Below are 15839 nucleotides of genomic sequence, written 5' to 3'. Positions count from 1 at the left end.
ATTAGGTTTGGCAACAGGTGCTGTGAATAAAACAGTGGAGAATCCATTCTTTCCATATCAGTGCCCAGTTTATACATGACAAAGTCTATGCAGTTTATTAACCCTGTGGACATTTGGGTTCCCCGCCCCCCCCATTTCACTAAAATCAAGGGAGGAATTTAATATTTTATTTAATATTGGTTTATAGGACCTGGACTGATCTAAATTTATCTTGTGGGACAGGTCAATTATTCCTGGTATATTCCTGAAGAAAGCATAAGGTTTCCGTCATCAGAAGTTTTTAATTATTTCACACATTTGTGTGTTGAGGCTGAATTTGGGATATATTTCTGCCATTATATCAGTTGAAGATTTTATAGACATGATGGCGAACCTATGGCACGCATGCCTCAGGTGGCATGCAGAGCCATATCGGTGGGCACCTGAGCTCGGCTCTGGCGTGCATACGTGCACCAGCCAGCTGATTTTCAGGACTTCTGGGCCCACCAGAATAGGGAAACAGGCTTTTTCTGGCCTCCAGAGGGCCTCGGGGGGGGAGAAGGCCCATTTTTTGCTCTCCCCAGGCTCCAGAGCCTTTCTAGGAGCCTAAGGAGGGCAAAAACGGCCTTCCCCACCCCCCCAGAGGCCCTCCGGAGGCCGGAAATGGCCCGTTTGCTGACTTCTGGTCCAGAAGTCAGAAGTTTTTGCCCTCCTTAGGCTCCTAGAAAGCCTCTGGAGCATGGGAAGAGTGAAAAATGGGCCTACCAGGCCCACCATATCATCGCATACCAAAAGAGGGGAGTGCGGGGGGGTCACGTGTGCATGCATGAGGGGGCGGGGTGCATAGAATTTTTGGGTGTGGGCACGTACCCACATGACCCCCCTGCGCTCCCCCATTTTTGGCACGTGATGGCAAAAAGGTTAGCCATCACTGTTATAGACCATTCTCACAACAGAACATGAACAGAATTTACAGACTTCAATTTTTTGTCCTTTTTTTATTGTTCTTCTTTTTCTCTGCTCCAACAAGATCTCACCAAACTTACCAGAAGCATGTAAGGTGGGTGAAGGAAACAATAGATATTTTAGCTTTTTTAGCAGAAAGTTCTCTTCCGCAAGGAGAAGACTCCAATGGAAACTGCCTTCGTTGACAGAATAAGATGCATCTAATATACCATTCCCACTGCTAAAATTTGTAATCCCAGCCTCTTTTCAGCAGAAAGGAAGAATATTTGCCACCTTTGAGTTGGTGTGTACTTAAAATAGGCTTGCTAAACTCATTGGAATGAGAAGAAGGAAAAAGAGATGAGATGACAGAAGGACTCAAAATTTGATTAGGAAAGCCCTGATCCAGATTTGATCTGGGGCAGACTCTGACCCAAGTCATGTTTGAGTTGCACCCATTTGTTAATAATTGAAAGAAAACTTTTTTAAAAGCCTTTTGAGGGAAAGGAATGCATCCCTGTGTAATAGAAGTTACATCCCAGTGAAAAAGAGGCATTTTTTAAAGGAAATCATATCACCTTTTATTTACTTGTACCACTTTCAACACTTGTTACAAAAGTAACAAAAGTAACAGTGGTACCGAACGAGACAGAAAGCTTGAGTCGCAGAGTTTTTGATTATTATTTACTAAACTCCCCCAAATCATATATAATCCATTTATTATTTGAGAGTATGGATTAACATTTCCTTGGGGGGTTGAAAAACATGCATATAATTGTTTGGTTCTTAACTGTTCTTCACTTTAATGCTCTAAGTTTATTTATCATATGGTGCCTTTAGGCAAAACAATCATACTGGGCATACATTAACAATGATAAAAACAGATAATGTGTAAAGTTAAAAGTCTCTGCAACAAAAAAGCTAGTAAGCACAAATGTTATTTGCTGCTGACAGTAATTCTGCCTGTAGGGACCAGAACATCAAGCTAAAAGCAACTTCCAGTAAATATGTGATTAAAGCTTTTTTTTTTCTTGAGTAGAGTTTTCAAAGTTCTTAATGGAGGATGTAACAATTCAATAGAAAAGAAACAGGTAATTGATTATATGGAGATACTCTAATTCCATTAGAATTCAATCAGAAATTAGAGGGGAAAAAATGGAAGCAAAAATAATTATTGCTGGAATAATTATTTGCAGATAATCAGAAGTTTTCGTGTTAGATTGAATCTGACAAGCATCCTAGTTAAAAGAGTATCTGGTTATTTCAGATGGAGTATCTTATTCGTTTTCAGTTTTAAAAGGTAAAGTAACAGATTTATGATTACAGTTCTTTTCTACTTACAGGGTATTCTCACCATAATTCTTTTAGCTTTTCATTAAACAAATGGCTCTTCCATCCTTTACAAACCATAGTTTGTTACAATAACATAAGTCAATCTAGCCAATCATAGTTTATGAAACAAACCATGTTTAAAGAAACAACGGTTTCTTTTAATGGCTGAAACCAATCATTGCAAAGCCCACCAAGCAATTGAATAATAAATTGAATTTAACTGGAAACAAATGTTTTCTAAATTATTTGGATGTACCTTCTTGTATCTTAATATGTGATATATTATGTGCCTGCTGGAATCATGCCAAGCAGAAGTCCTCTATAGTTACAATAATTACATGTAGGATTATATTTAGTGAAAATAAATGTGTCCATTTATTTCAACTGATTTTATAGATTTTTGAACATGTATGGTTCCAAGTAAGACTACACCACGGGTGTCAAACTCAAGGCCCTTAGGCTGGATCTGGCCCGCGGGTGATTAGATCTGGCTTGTGGGGCTGTGCTGGAAATAGCAAAGGACTGGCCCACAGTGCCTCTGCTAGCAAAAATGGGGCATGGGGGAGCCACGTGCACCCCACCCCCACACCCGATTTTTAGCCTGGACGGCCTCCTGCAGCACTCTGCATGCCCCCCCCCACACCCCATTTTGGATGGCAGGGTGCTGCAGGAGGCATCCATCCTGTCTGCCATCCATCCCATCTTCCCCCCCCCCCACCGGCCGGACTATGGAGGACTACTACAATGCTGATCTAGCCCTTGAAGAAATCCAGTTTGACATCCCTGGACTACACAGAACTATAAGCAAGCGTAGGAATGTAATTGAGTAGACAGATTCCATCATAGATTAGAATATGTTTGCTTCCTAAATAGAAAGCTTTATGTAGATACATAGATAGATAAAAGATAGATAGATAGATAGATAGATAGATAGATAGATAGATAGATAGATGGATGGATGATAGGCAGACAGATGATAGGCAGATAGATCAGTGGTAGGTTGTTCCCGGTTTGGTCCGGTTCTATAGAACTGGTAGTAAAACCAGCAGGAGGTTCAGCCCACCCGCCATGACATCATCATGGGTGATCTGTACATGTGCAGAAGCATGCACGCTCCCTCTGAGAACCAGTAGTAAAGGTACAGTAAGTGGAACCCACCCCTGAGACAAATGATAGAGAATTATTATTATTCAGCTGGATTTACAAAATATTGCAATCCTATATTGGGAAAACATATTTTTCTAAAATCACTACAATATATGTCAATTAAAATGCATAAAATTGATTGTTTTATCAAATGTAGAGGACCTTCAAGAATAGGAAGAAGAAGTTCTACTAAATCAATGATCAGGCAAGCTTGGTTTGAGTCTTCTTGAAGAAATTTGTTTGAATAAATGCCTAAGACTCCTCCTAATTCACAGTAAAATTGTGACGGAGGGAGGAAGTACATTCAGAGTTGCAAGATTCTGTTATTATAACTGTTACAATAAGAGTAATCCTGACCTAGTGGCATTGATTTCTTAGTCTTGTTTAATTTATAGGGTTGACATCAAAGCACAACTACTGTATATAATATCCTTATTTAAGTTAGCAATATTACTGTTTCAGAACTTCCAGCAGAAGGTGTGTTTTTTTTTTTTTAGTTTCACTGTTTAGAGTATGCTGCATTATTATTTTTGTAGATCTTGTTCTGTATCATGGATTATTTAAAATGTGTACCATCCTCATTATTTAAATTTTTGTCATCTTGTAATTATTAGTGAATCAACCTTAAATATAAAACCCTCCCAATGTTTTTATAAATTATCCTTAGTATGATTTGTCATAGAAACATAGCATACAAATAACCATATTATGATAGAAAAAAAAGCACTTTAGCTTGAATCATGTATATATTCATTAGTTTCTATAAATGAATTCATTTTCTTGAATATAAGTTGCACACCCAGCTACCATTCACTCTTTAAATCCAACAGATCAGATTTCCTATTCTTAAATGTGGGAAAAGATACAAACTTTATGAATACAATTTTAAAAAATCTAACTATTACCCAGAATTTGTCCTAACAATTCTAAAAGTATGTCTCTGCCACTAAAGGATTGGTATTAAACTTTTCTAAGATCTAGTGGTAATGTATGTTTTTTTAAAAAAAAAAACCCTTAACTTTTCTTAAGGACAGGATTGTTATATATACTGTGTGAAGATATTGTTATTTGTTGGAACTGTTTCCCTAAACCATGCTTTACAGTTAGGTCATATATCTCAGTATGAAATTGGTCTCATTGTACAATAATTTAACAACATGAATATAGAGCAAGAACTTAGTTTATCAGCAACATTCAACAATAAATCAGGTGCTTCCTATTACCCAGAAAGAATGTGTTAGAGAGAGAGAGAGAGAGACAATACAAATACAAACAATCATTCTCCTACAGTTAATTAGGCTGTTTCCATGTTTCATTTATACAGCAAAGATCCTGCAAATTCAAAGTATCCACTTCAATTACATTAAAGTCCATTAAACATTTGCAAGCAGTAATTTTCCTCTCCCTCTGCCCTTTATGGATTGCAATACCATACAGCATAATGTTTGAGCAAATTCATTCAAAGCTATCTCTCAGCTACCAGTGTCAGGAATTTCCACCTTCAGTTTTGTCTTTTGTGAATTCATAAAGCTTTTCTTTGGCTTTCCAGGCATTTTAAAATAAAATATATAACACTGCTACAGACCCATTTTCAGGAAGGAAAGCTTGTATGTCATGACGATCGAATTAGAGACAGGATCAGCAAAGGAACAGTTGTTCTAGATGAGATGGGCAGCATATCAATCAAATCAAATAAATAAATATGAATGAATGAATGAATGAATGAATGAATGAATGAAGAAACAAACCAATAAACAAATAAATAATAAAAACAAATTAGGTCATGCCACTCAAAAAAATACCCAAACCCAAAGGTTATAAAAAGGACAAGCCCAGAGCACATCCTTGGAAGCATCAACATTCCCAACTTGTCAGAGATTAGTCATACATGTATCATTATCAACATCTATATACCCATAATTCACACAATGTATTTTGACACTTCTATGCACCTTTTCTATAGGTTTGGAAAACAGGAGATCAAAAACTCAAGTTCTTCTAATAGAAGGGAATTAGGTCTGGAATACCGGTAATCCTCGACTCACAACAGTTCATTTAGTGACCATTCAAAGTTACAATGGCACTGAAAAAAGTGACTTATCACAATCTTTCCCAGTTATGAAAGGGTCCAGGGTCATGTGATCAAAATTCAAATGCTTGGCAACTGGGTCATATTTATGACTGTTGCTGTGTCCCAAGATTATGTGATCCCTTTTTGCGACCTTCTGACCAGCAAACTCAACGGGGAAGCCAGATTCACTTAACAACCATGTTACTAACTTATCAACTGCGGTGATTCACTTCACAACTGAGGCAAGAAATGTCGTAAATTGAGACAAAACTCACTTAAGAAACGTCTCACTTAACCACAGAAATTTTGGCCAATTGTGGTTGTAAATCGAGGAGCAGGATGAAGAGTCCATCCAGAAAGTCCTAATAGTTCTACCACTGGGACTTATGGAACATTCTCAGCACTGAATCATCAATGGGAAGAATGGAGAGTGAGCAGACAAATCCTGTTTCAAACCTCAGTTATAATCCAAATGAGAAATGGAGAAGACTCCATATTTAGGCATTTTGAATCAGTAGTGGTATTCAGTCAGTTTGTACCAGTTCAGGCAAATGAGTTCTTAAATTACCTACCCCCACCCCCCACCCCCCACTATCAAAGTAGATCCTGGGTGCTGTGTTGCGCTGCAATGGAGAAACGGACAACTGAGTGGCTGGCAAAAGGGAAAGAGAAGGCCACTTTCCCTCCTCCTTCCCTCGTGCCGGCCGCTCCATTGCCCATTTTTCCATTACAGCGCAGCGCAGCACCCAGGATCCACTTTGATGGGCAGGGGGTAATTTATCAACCGGTTCACCCAGGGTCAGGTTGGCCATTGCGGAAGGTTTATCCCGCATGTGCGGTGGAGCTGGATAGGCCACGCCTCCCACGACAGCCAATCTGACCCTGGGCGAACCGGTTGTTAAATTATTTGAATCACACCACTGTTTTGATTTTCATCAGTATTATGGTGGCCAACAGAATCAGCTATCAGGATGATCTCCTTCAGAAGGGTTGAGTTGGGTTGACTTTTACCAACACTCAGCAGATCATGTTAATGTGGAACCTTTATGATACATTTATGATAAGAGAGAGAAATGGCAGCTCTTTTTCATTATTCAAACTCTTGTCTCTTTTTCTGCCTTTTCTCAGCTTAATGCATTGCATTCTAATGCTAAGTATCAATGGTAGATAAAAGTGTTTACATGCTACTCTACTTTTGAAGACTTTGAATGCTTTACAAATGATTAATTATGTGCCATCAAGTCAGTGTCAACTCTGTGAGCATGCTTTTCTTCCTGCAGACGCATGCTTTTCTTCCTTTCATTGCCAGGAGGCGGGGTGAAATCAATTTTTTTTTACTACCTGTTCTGTGGGCCTGGCTTGGTGGGCATGGCAGAAGAAGAATATTGCAAAATCTTCATTCCCATCCAACTCTAGGGGAAGGATAGTGCAAAATCTCCATTCCCTCCCCTTCTGGGGGAAGGATATTGCAAAATCTCTATTCCCACCCCACTCTGGGGCCAGCCAGAGGTGGTATTTGCTGGTTCTCCGAACTACTCATAATTTCTGCTACCAGTTCTCCACAACCTGTTAGAACCTGTTGAATTTCAGTCCTGCCAGGAGGGTACCATCGTCAGTTTATGGGGAAGATGACTTTGCTTGGTATACACCTATGTCAGCTTGTCCTACCAGTCTTGAATGGATTATTGAGAATATCTGTAGCTCAGAGTTGAATTGTCAAGTCTTTGGTGCTCTCTTAACTTGGTTGTTTGCTTGCAGACATTTCATTAGTTAATGTGGTAAGATCATCAGTGCCCTGATACTGTTGCCCTGATGCATCATCCTGAATGCCCTGATCAGTGACCTAATCAGGTCACTGATGAGATTAGCTCACTGGATAATGAAACTTCTGCAAGCAAACAACCAAGCTCAGGACATACCTATCTGGCTACTGATTAAAAATTTAAAAAAAATATGCTTAAGGCTTTAGTTGCTCTTTATTTAAAAAAAATAGTTTGTAGATAGTTTACCTCTATGTGTTTGTTATGACTGACTGGGATATTCGAAGAAATGAGTGATATAATGAAATTTGGGGTATGGCAACAAATGATAAATTAACAACAGAAATAAAATTTTAAAAAGGGATGATCAAAGCAAATAATTATAATGAAATGTGGGGGGATTTTATAAAATCAGTGTTGGTGGAAAGCAAAGGGAATAAACCTATTCAAGAATATATGTTGTTTTGGAGTCGATAAGAACACGTTCAGAATATATTGTATATCTTTTAGTTGTTATAGACAAAGAAATATAAGGGGGGGAAATGGTCTCCAGGGGTGGGGGTGCACTGTAATATTTGTTTTTGTTTTTTTTCCTTTTTCCTTTCTTTTTTTGTAATTAGATGTATATGTACTATGTTTGTATTTTTTAAAAAAATTAAAAAATAAAATGACTGACTGGTCAGAATGCCAAGCTTGTAAGGAATTGTATTGCAAATTTGGATCTGGCTTGGTCTAAAATATCTACAGTTTCCCTACTAAAACTGTGTTTGAAGGTGTCAATCTATTGTTAAAAACACTGTAAGTGTAAATCTTCTTCCTACACATATCACACATCTATCACATAACACCAGTGGAGGGTTGCCCCCGGTTCAGACCAGTTCGCAAGAACCGGTAGTAAAACCAGTGGGAGGCTCTGCCCACTGACCTGGACATCATCCTAGGTGATCTGCGTGTGGGCGTGATGCGAACCAGTAGCAAAGGTAAGTAGAACCCACCCCTGCATAACACCCATATAAGCAAGAAACAGTGCTTGGAAGAAGTCAAGCTCAAAGACCATCAAGAATCCCCAAATAACTTCCTTTTTTTATTGAAGCTGGGTGACACAACTCCAACGAAATGAAATAATATAGTTATAGAAAAGAGGCAGTATTTTGTTGGGTCTTCCAATAAGTGGTTCAGAATAAGAGTTTTGGAAAGCCACCGGATTTCTTTCATGCTTTGTATTTGCATTACAGCATTGCTCTCCGTATTTTACTGTAAAATACCCATTTTAGAAAATTGTAATTCAATGTTTATTACATCTCAGTCAAACCCTTAGCAGGCCTGCCAAACTGGTGGCCCATGGGCGAGATGCATCATGCACAAGCCATGTCCAACCCTGCTCCACGAAGGCAAAACCCATCGCGATACATCACGATACGTCACGTGATGTGAGCGAGTTTGACACCCATGCCTTAGAGGTTTGCATTAGCATTTACTAGTTACTAGAATTACTGAATATTTAAATATGTTTTTTTAATTAATTTATTTATTTTTAATTTGATTTATATGCCGCCCTTCTCCGAAGACTCAGGGCGGCTTACAATGCGTTAAGCAATAGCCTTCATACTTTTGTATATTTATACAAAGTCAGCTTATTGCCCCCACAAACTGAGTCCTCATTTAACCTACCTTAGAAAGGATGGAAGGCTGAGTCAACCTTGAGCCTGGTAAGATTTGAACCTGCAGTAATTGCAGGCAGCTGTGTTAATAACAGGGTGCTTTAAACCACTGTACTACCAAGGCTCTATATCTGTACTACTATAAGGCTCTAAATATTGATTTGGATAAAGCCATTGCATGATTGTGTGACATCAGTATCTCTTATCAAGAAATATTTCTTGTTTGGCCAATCAATACTAAACTAAACATGTGCTTACTCATCCAAAAAACTTTTCCAAGATGGTCATGTGACAAAATTTGATTCTTTATAAAACAGGTACTTGCACTTTCTGGTTGACATTCTCCTACCATAATGAAAGCTGTAATTTTAGCACTGGCATTGACCCTTGTGGGTAAGTAAGCATTTTAATTTATAATCTTTCAAATATTGAACCTTAAAGAAACTAGTCCATTTTCATCAGAACAAATAAGGGAAACATTTCTGCACATTAATGGAGACATTAAAAGTTCTGTATGACTACAGCAACATTAATCCAAAATCCCTCAAACCCTTTTATGTTTCTTATACTTGGGTATTTTAAAGAATTTGAATTCTTTTTCCTCGCAGAAATAAAAGCATTTTTTACTTCTATTTTTATCTTTCAGGTTGCCAACAAAAAAGTGATAGTAAGTATTTTCCCAGCCTAGCATTATTTAATTATATAGAATTTTAAAAGCCAATTTATGAGTCTATAGATATGTAGCAGTATATTGTCCACACATTACCTTAACATGTGTTTGAATTTTCACAGAAACTGTCTTCAGTCCTGATAAAGTTTTATTGTATGATTATGAATTTGAAGTTCAGAACAAAATATCCAAAAATGGCTTTTCAAGTGCTGGACTAAAAGCTAAATGTAAAGTAGAAATTGGAAATATTGAACAAGACCGGAAGTTTCTAAAGGTAAGGATAGAAATCCACTTTGAAAGTGAGTTTGTGCTGTTTACATGCTTGGGAAGAGGGAAAAAAAGACATCCATTTTTCCAGTTTAGAATATATTTTCGGCTTTATTTCCTGATATACAGCAAATGCCTTACCATACTTTATCAGATAATTATAGTTAGTTCAAACTAAACAGGGGCAAAGTATAATTTCAGATCCATGGTTATTTTTGCTAGATTAATTTTAATTTTTTCCCCAAAAATGTTACTTCATTAAATGATTTCTTTTTTGGCAAGCAAAAATACTTAAATTCACGTGACTATTTCATTACTTGCAGGATGAAATTTACTACTAAGGCTTTACTTAGCAAAATGGCTTTCTTTTCTTTCTTTCTTTTATCTGTATCTGAGTTACTATTGGTAAGCTGACTAGATAAATCTCCTCAGTTTTCCTGACAATATTTCAGAATTGGTTGGCCTTTACTTGCTTCCTAGGGCAGAGAGAAACTGACTGGTCCAAGGTCTCCAGCTGCGGCTTCATAGCCATAGGCATACCTATGGTGGGACTAGAAGTCACAGTCTCCTAACCTGAAATTTTAACTACCAGACCAAACTGACTCTTTTTTGCAAGTTTTGTACGGTCTGCCATATTAAAAGATTTGATTGTACACAATTATTTGCTGCCCTCCCATGTAAAATGATACTTTCATTTACAGATCAGTAGTTATATAAAGAGTTCGTATTTTCTTCCATTATCATTTGGTTACCTTCAAGAAGGATGGGGAGATGTTTTTTCCTAGTACTAAGGCCAACTTCCTCATGGAGTAGACTTCAGTTGTGTAAAGATTGAAGGTCTTTCCATTCCTAGTCATATTGTTGGTTGAATATTCCTGGGAATTACAATCCAAAAGAAAAATTGAGAGTCTTGGGTAGTTCTGTAGCATATATGTCTTAATTTTCCCTGTCACATCATCTGCTCTAGTCTTAACATGCCACTGTGGCTAGGTAGACAATATTTTTTAAATATATATATATATAGCTACTGCATTTTGGGGGAGGTGAGGGACCACATTTAGTTTAGTTGCTTAGAAATTACACAAATTTTATTCAAGGTGAGGAGACCCTTTCCAACCTTCTGTTTCACAATTTTGCCTATCTGTGAAATAGCATTAATTGTGTTTATGACATAAGATAGAACATTCATTGGACCCAGGGGTGAAATCTAAACATATTCGCTACCGGTTCTGTGGGCATGGCTTAATTAGTGGGCAGGCTTAGTGGTCAGGTGACTGGGTGGGTGTGGCTTGTTGGTCAGGTGTGTGGCCAAGTTGATGTCACTTCTTTATCCTTTTTTAACCTACAAAACATAACACAACACAACTGGCTCACCCACAATATAAAAGCAGCTGTGCTAGACCCAAAATGGCCCCTGCAACAAGCAGGAACCTCACACAGGCACAAAAAGCCCAAAAAAACCAACTTTCACACTTTACACACACATAACACAACACAACACAACTGGCTCACCCACAATGTAAAAGCAGCTGTGCTAGACCCAAAATGGCCCCTGCAACAAGCAGGAACCTCACACAGCCACAAAAAGTCCAAAAAACCAACTTTCACACTTTACATACACAAAATTCCACATACAGCTTTGTGAGATTTTGTGTGTTTGTGTAGTTAGAGTGAAACACTACAGAAACACACAAAATCTCAGAAAGCTGCACAAATATTATTTTATTTTATTTTTATTTTTATATAAAAGCAGCTAAATTTAAAACTTCCTAAACTTTAAATGGCTAGGTCTAAAAAAAGAACAACTAAAAAAAATCCCAATTAACTATTTTTTTAAAGCTCCCAAAGGGGAAAAAAATTTACAGGCAGGCAGGCAGACAGGCAGGCAGAAAGAGCTGCTCACCAATGAGCTTGATTGCAGGTAGGGAGATTCAGTTGCTTGCTGATGCAATGGATTGCAGAGATTACAGCAAGCGAAGCAAGACAGGCATGCGAAGGTAAGCAAGCTGGAGGCTGGGGGAGGGAAGGGATTTTTGCTACTGGTTCTCTGAACTGCCTGCTGCCATCGCTACCTACTCGCCCGAGCCGGTCCGAACCAGGAGCATTTCACCCCTGATTGGACCCTACTGTTTGGAAAGATTGAAGGCAAAAAGAGAAGGGGATAGCAGAGGATGAAATGGTTAGATAGTGTCAACAATGCAGCAGGCATGAGTTTGGGCAGTCTCAGGGAGACACTGGAAGATGCAGGGGGCCTGGAATGCTGTGGTCCAAGAGTTGGAGAAGACTTAGTGGCTGAACAACAAAAATAACATTTTACCCATCTTTATTTGTTCTCAGATTTAGTCTAAACTCTGCTATAAATTCTGACTTTCCAGAAGTCTGAATCCTATATTCAGAAATTGGCTTGCTCAAAAGAAGGCATTCACATATGATTCAGCTACAACAATCTATTTCATTATTTCAGGCAAGATTTTAGCCCTGTCTACACAGGAGCCTTGTCTCCTGCCTTTCTATAGGTCTACCTATACTCCAGGATTTAAACTCCAAATTCTTTTCTCTTGCCTTTATAAGGGAACAGCTCATTCTTCTGAGAACCTTGGAGACATCTGATCTACACTGACATAAAATTTATATCTATCTTGGAACAATGGACTCCTAACTTAAATAACTCTTGCACCATTTTAGATTACTTTAAATACTAAGATTTTTATGCTAAAGTAGTGTTACATCGCTTTATTTTTAATATCCACATAGAAAGAATTTATGGCTTCTTTTCTTTAAAGGTGTTTTTTTTTTTAATTCAGATGGGAGATTTAGGAAGAATAAAATTTTACTATGTATGTTTTTTTAATCTCTTTGTATGACAGCTTGATTGTTTTGAAGGACTGGATTACAATGGCATATACCCCTGGATCAAGTTTGTTTCATCACCCAAATTAACTGCAGTGTTTCAGAAACACCTGAAGAATGTAATTGTTACATTTCAACACAGAAATGGGCATGTCGATGACATAATGGTCCCAGTCTATGTCTCAGAACTTGCTTTAAACCTCTGCAAAGGAATTTTGAATTTATATGAAAATACCATCAAGATTGACCAGAAAACATATAATATAAAAGAGGTAAATCATAATTCCAGTTTTATTTGTGGTATGGCATTATGACCTTCTGCTTTCCTTTTGTCCAATAACACAGTTACAGTTCTGTTGAGGTTGTAAGCAACATTACTGTGCCAGGCAAAATTTTTGAAGATGAACATGATGTCTCAGTAGTATGATTTTATCTGCAACCAACTTTAGGTTTACTGTGTTTGGAGCGATTGCCCTAAACTGAAGATCCACCGCAGTTACTGTGTAGTCATTGATGTTAGCATCAATGAGAACTTCCAAATCGCACCTTCAAATCATCTAGAGAGAGCAAGGTTTTTCTGCTCTAAGGTAAAGGTAAAGGTTAAGGTTCCCCTCACACATATGTGCTAGTCATTCCTGACTCTAGGGGGCGGTGCTCATCTCAGTTTCAAAGCCGAAGAGCCAGCGCTATCTGAAGATATCTCTGTGGTCATGTGGCCAGCATGACTAAATGCTAAAGGCGCACAGAACGCTGTTACCTTCCCATCAAAGGTGGTCCCTATTTTTCTACTTGCATTTTTTACATGCTTTCGAACTGCTAGGTTAGCAAAAGCTGGGACAAGTAATGGGAGCTCACCCCATTATGCGGGGCTAGGGATTCAAACTGCTGAACTGCCAACCTTTCGATCAACAAGCTCAGCATCTTAGCCACTGAGCCACTGCATCCCTTTTTCTGTTCTAGGGCGCTGCAAAAAGTTGATTGGGTCGATGAGAGGACTAGGCAAAAAAACGCTCACTTAAGAACACCCCATTTTGTATCTCTACAGCTTTGTTTCTCGATTGAAGAGTCCAGAAATGTACAAGTTCCGCATTCTGAAAAGTTTTGAAAACCAATATTTAGAGCATAGCCCAGAGCATAATATATGTATTCAAGTCCCACTAAAATGTTAACAGTGCAACCTTATGCCTATCTAAAGCATAGATAGAAATGCATAGATTATTACATTCAATGGAATTTGAACACAAGGTTGGGCTCATGAATGACTGCCTCTGTATTGGACTGTGGTCTCTCTCTCTCTCTCTCTCTCTCCCTCCCTCCCTCCCTCCCTCCCTCTCTCTCTCTCTCCATAGTGTACATATACTATATAAATACACATTTGAAATAACTTGCTGGTAGAGCTAAAATAAAAGAAGATAATTCTTCTTCAACTTCTACAAAATAAATCAGCAAAATTTTAATTCGGCTCATAATAAAATCCAAAATTAATTCTACTTATATAAGTAAATTATATATCTCAAGTGTCTACTGATATTGGTAAAATAGTTAAAATATTTTTGTAGAAAATGCAGAATATAATTAATTTAATTTAGAAAACAACTATCTGAATACGGGAATATTGTACTTTGGGAATTTACTTGGCATCTACTGTCTACTGACTATATTTGATCTCTGATTTGTATAAATTTTTTACTCACTATCCATGCTATTTTTTTAGCTCATATCTTCCTCTCATTAAATTAGTCCAAATCAGTTGAAATCAGGATCATTGTTTTTATTGGAGGCTATATTCCACAATATCTAAATTATCTAGCATACCATTCCATGTACAGTACCTAATAAACAAATAAAATAGTGGTCAAAAAAAAAAAGACTATTATACTGATCACTAAGAATCAGAAGAGCTGCAAGGGGCCTACAAGGAACCTTGGAGGTCTTCTAGTCCAACCCCTGACCGGGCAGAAGACCCTATACCATTTCAGACAAGTGGCTGGCCAGTCTCTTCTTAAAGACCTTCAGTGATGAAGCACCCACAATTTCTGAAGGCAAGCCGTTCCACTGGTTAATTGTTCTCACTATTTTCTCCTTCATTCCAGGTTGCTTCTCTCCTTGATTAGCTTCCATCCATTGTTTCTTGTCTTGCCTTCTGGTGCTTTGGAAAATAAATTGACCCCCCTCTTCTTTGTGGCAGCCCCTCAAATACTGAAATGCTTTCATGTCACCACTAGTCCTTCTTTTTTCTAGACTAGCCATACCCAGTTCTTGCAATCATTCTTCATATGTTTTAGTCTCCAGGTTCTTAATCATCTTAGTTGCTCTTCTCTGAATTTTTTTTTTCCCAAAGTCTCACCACCTTTTTGTAATGTGGTGACTAAAACTGAATGCTGTATTCCAGGTGTGATCTTACTAAGGTTTTATAAAGCAGCACTAATACTTCATATGATTTTGATTCTATGCCTCTGTTTATGCGATCAAGGATTGTATTAGCTTTTTTGGTTGCTGCTACACGCTGCTGGCTCATATTTAAATGATCATCCACTAGAATTCCAAGATCCCTTTCACAGTTACTGTTTATGAGCCAGGTTTCACCTAATCTGAACTTGTACCTTTGGTTTTTCCTGCCTAAGTGTAAAATCTTGCTTTTCTCCACATAAAATGTCATATTGTGTTATGGCATTCCTGCTCATAAGAATTCATCCATAGGCCTTTGTTTTTTAGGAAGGGTGGGGGAAAGAAAAAAAATCATGGAAGGTCACCTGTAGGTTTTTTGAATCACAGCCTTCCAACACAAATTCTTCCTCTTTCATTTCATATCGGGCTAATTATGTGAAGGTATTGCTACAATGTGGAACGATGAATAGCAGTTCATTAAGCTAATGGCGAGTATAAAGCACATGGAAATGTCTGGGTTGGAAAAACAAATTTAAACTTAGAAATTCTAAGTACGTACTGAGGTTTCACTTTTGATGAATACCAAAAAAAATCGATATAATGTTAGAGATCTGCGTGAACTCGGCTAATATAGGAAAGAAAGATCACATTTCTTTAGCAAGTGAGCTAATTATTGCTGCTTTCATGGTCCATCTGCTCATCTACAATTCCAAGGCTTCTAACACAGGAATGTGTGAATTGTAGATTAGGGATAATAAGGTTTTTAGGGA

General features: G+C 37.9%; 1 protein-coding gene across 1 annotated transcript in view; it reads left to right on the top strand.

Annotated features, from left to right (window-relative positions):
* Positions 1–9247: 9247 nt before the first annotated feature.
* Positions 9248–15839, top strand: part of LOC117677330 (vitellogenin-1-like) — a 48967-nt gene continuing 42375 nt past the window's right edge. The window contains exons 1-4 of the mRNA XM_060689581.2: positions 9248–9287; positions 9541–9561; positions 9687–9838; positions 12699–12953. Of these exons, the coding sequence (XP_060545564.2) occupies positions 9248–9287; positions 9541–9561; positions 9687–9838; positions 12699–12953 (468 nt within the window). The remainder of the gene's footprint in view (positions 9288–9540; positions 9562–9686; positions 9839–12698; positions 12954–15839) is intronic.

This window comes from Pantherophis guttatus, chromosome 3 (genome assembly GCF_059756535.1).
Source record: "Pantherophis guttatus breed Tessera chromosome 3, ASM5975653v1, whole genome shotgun sequence".
Classification (NCBI taxonomy): Eukaryota; Metazoa; Chordata; class Lepidosauria; order Squamata; family Colubridae; genus Pantherophis; species Pantherophis guttatus.
Note: the sequence above shows the minus strand (reverse complement) of the source record. Positions and strands in the feature narration are given on the sequence as shown.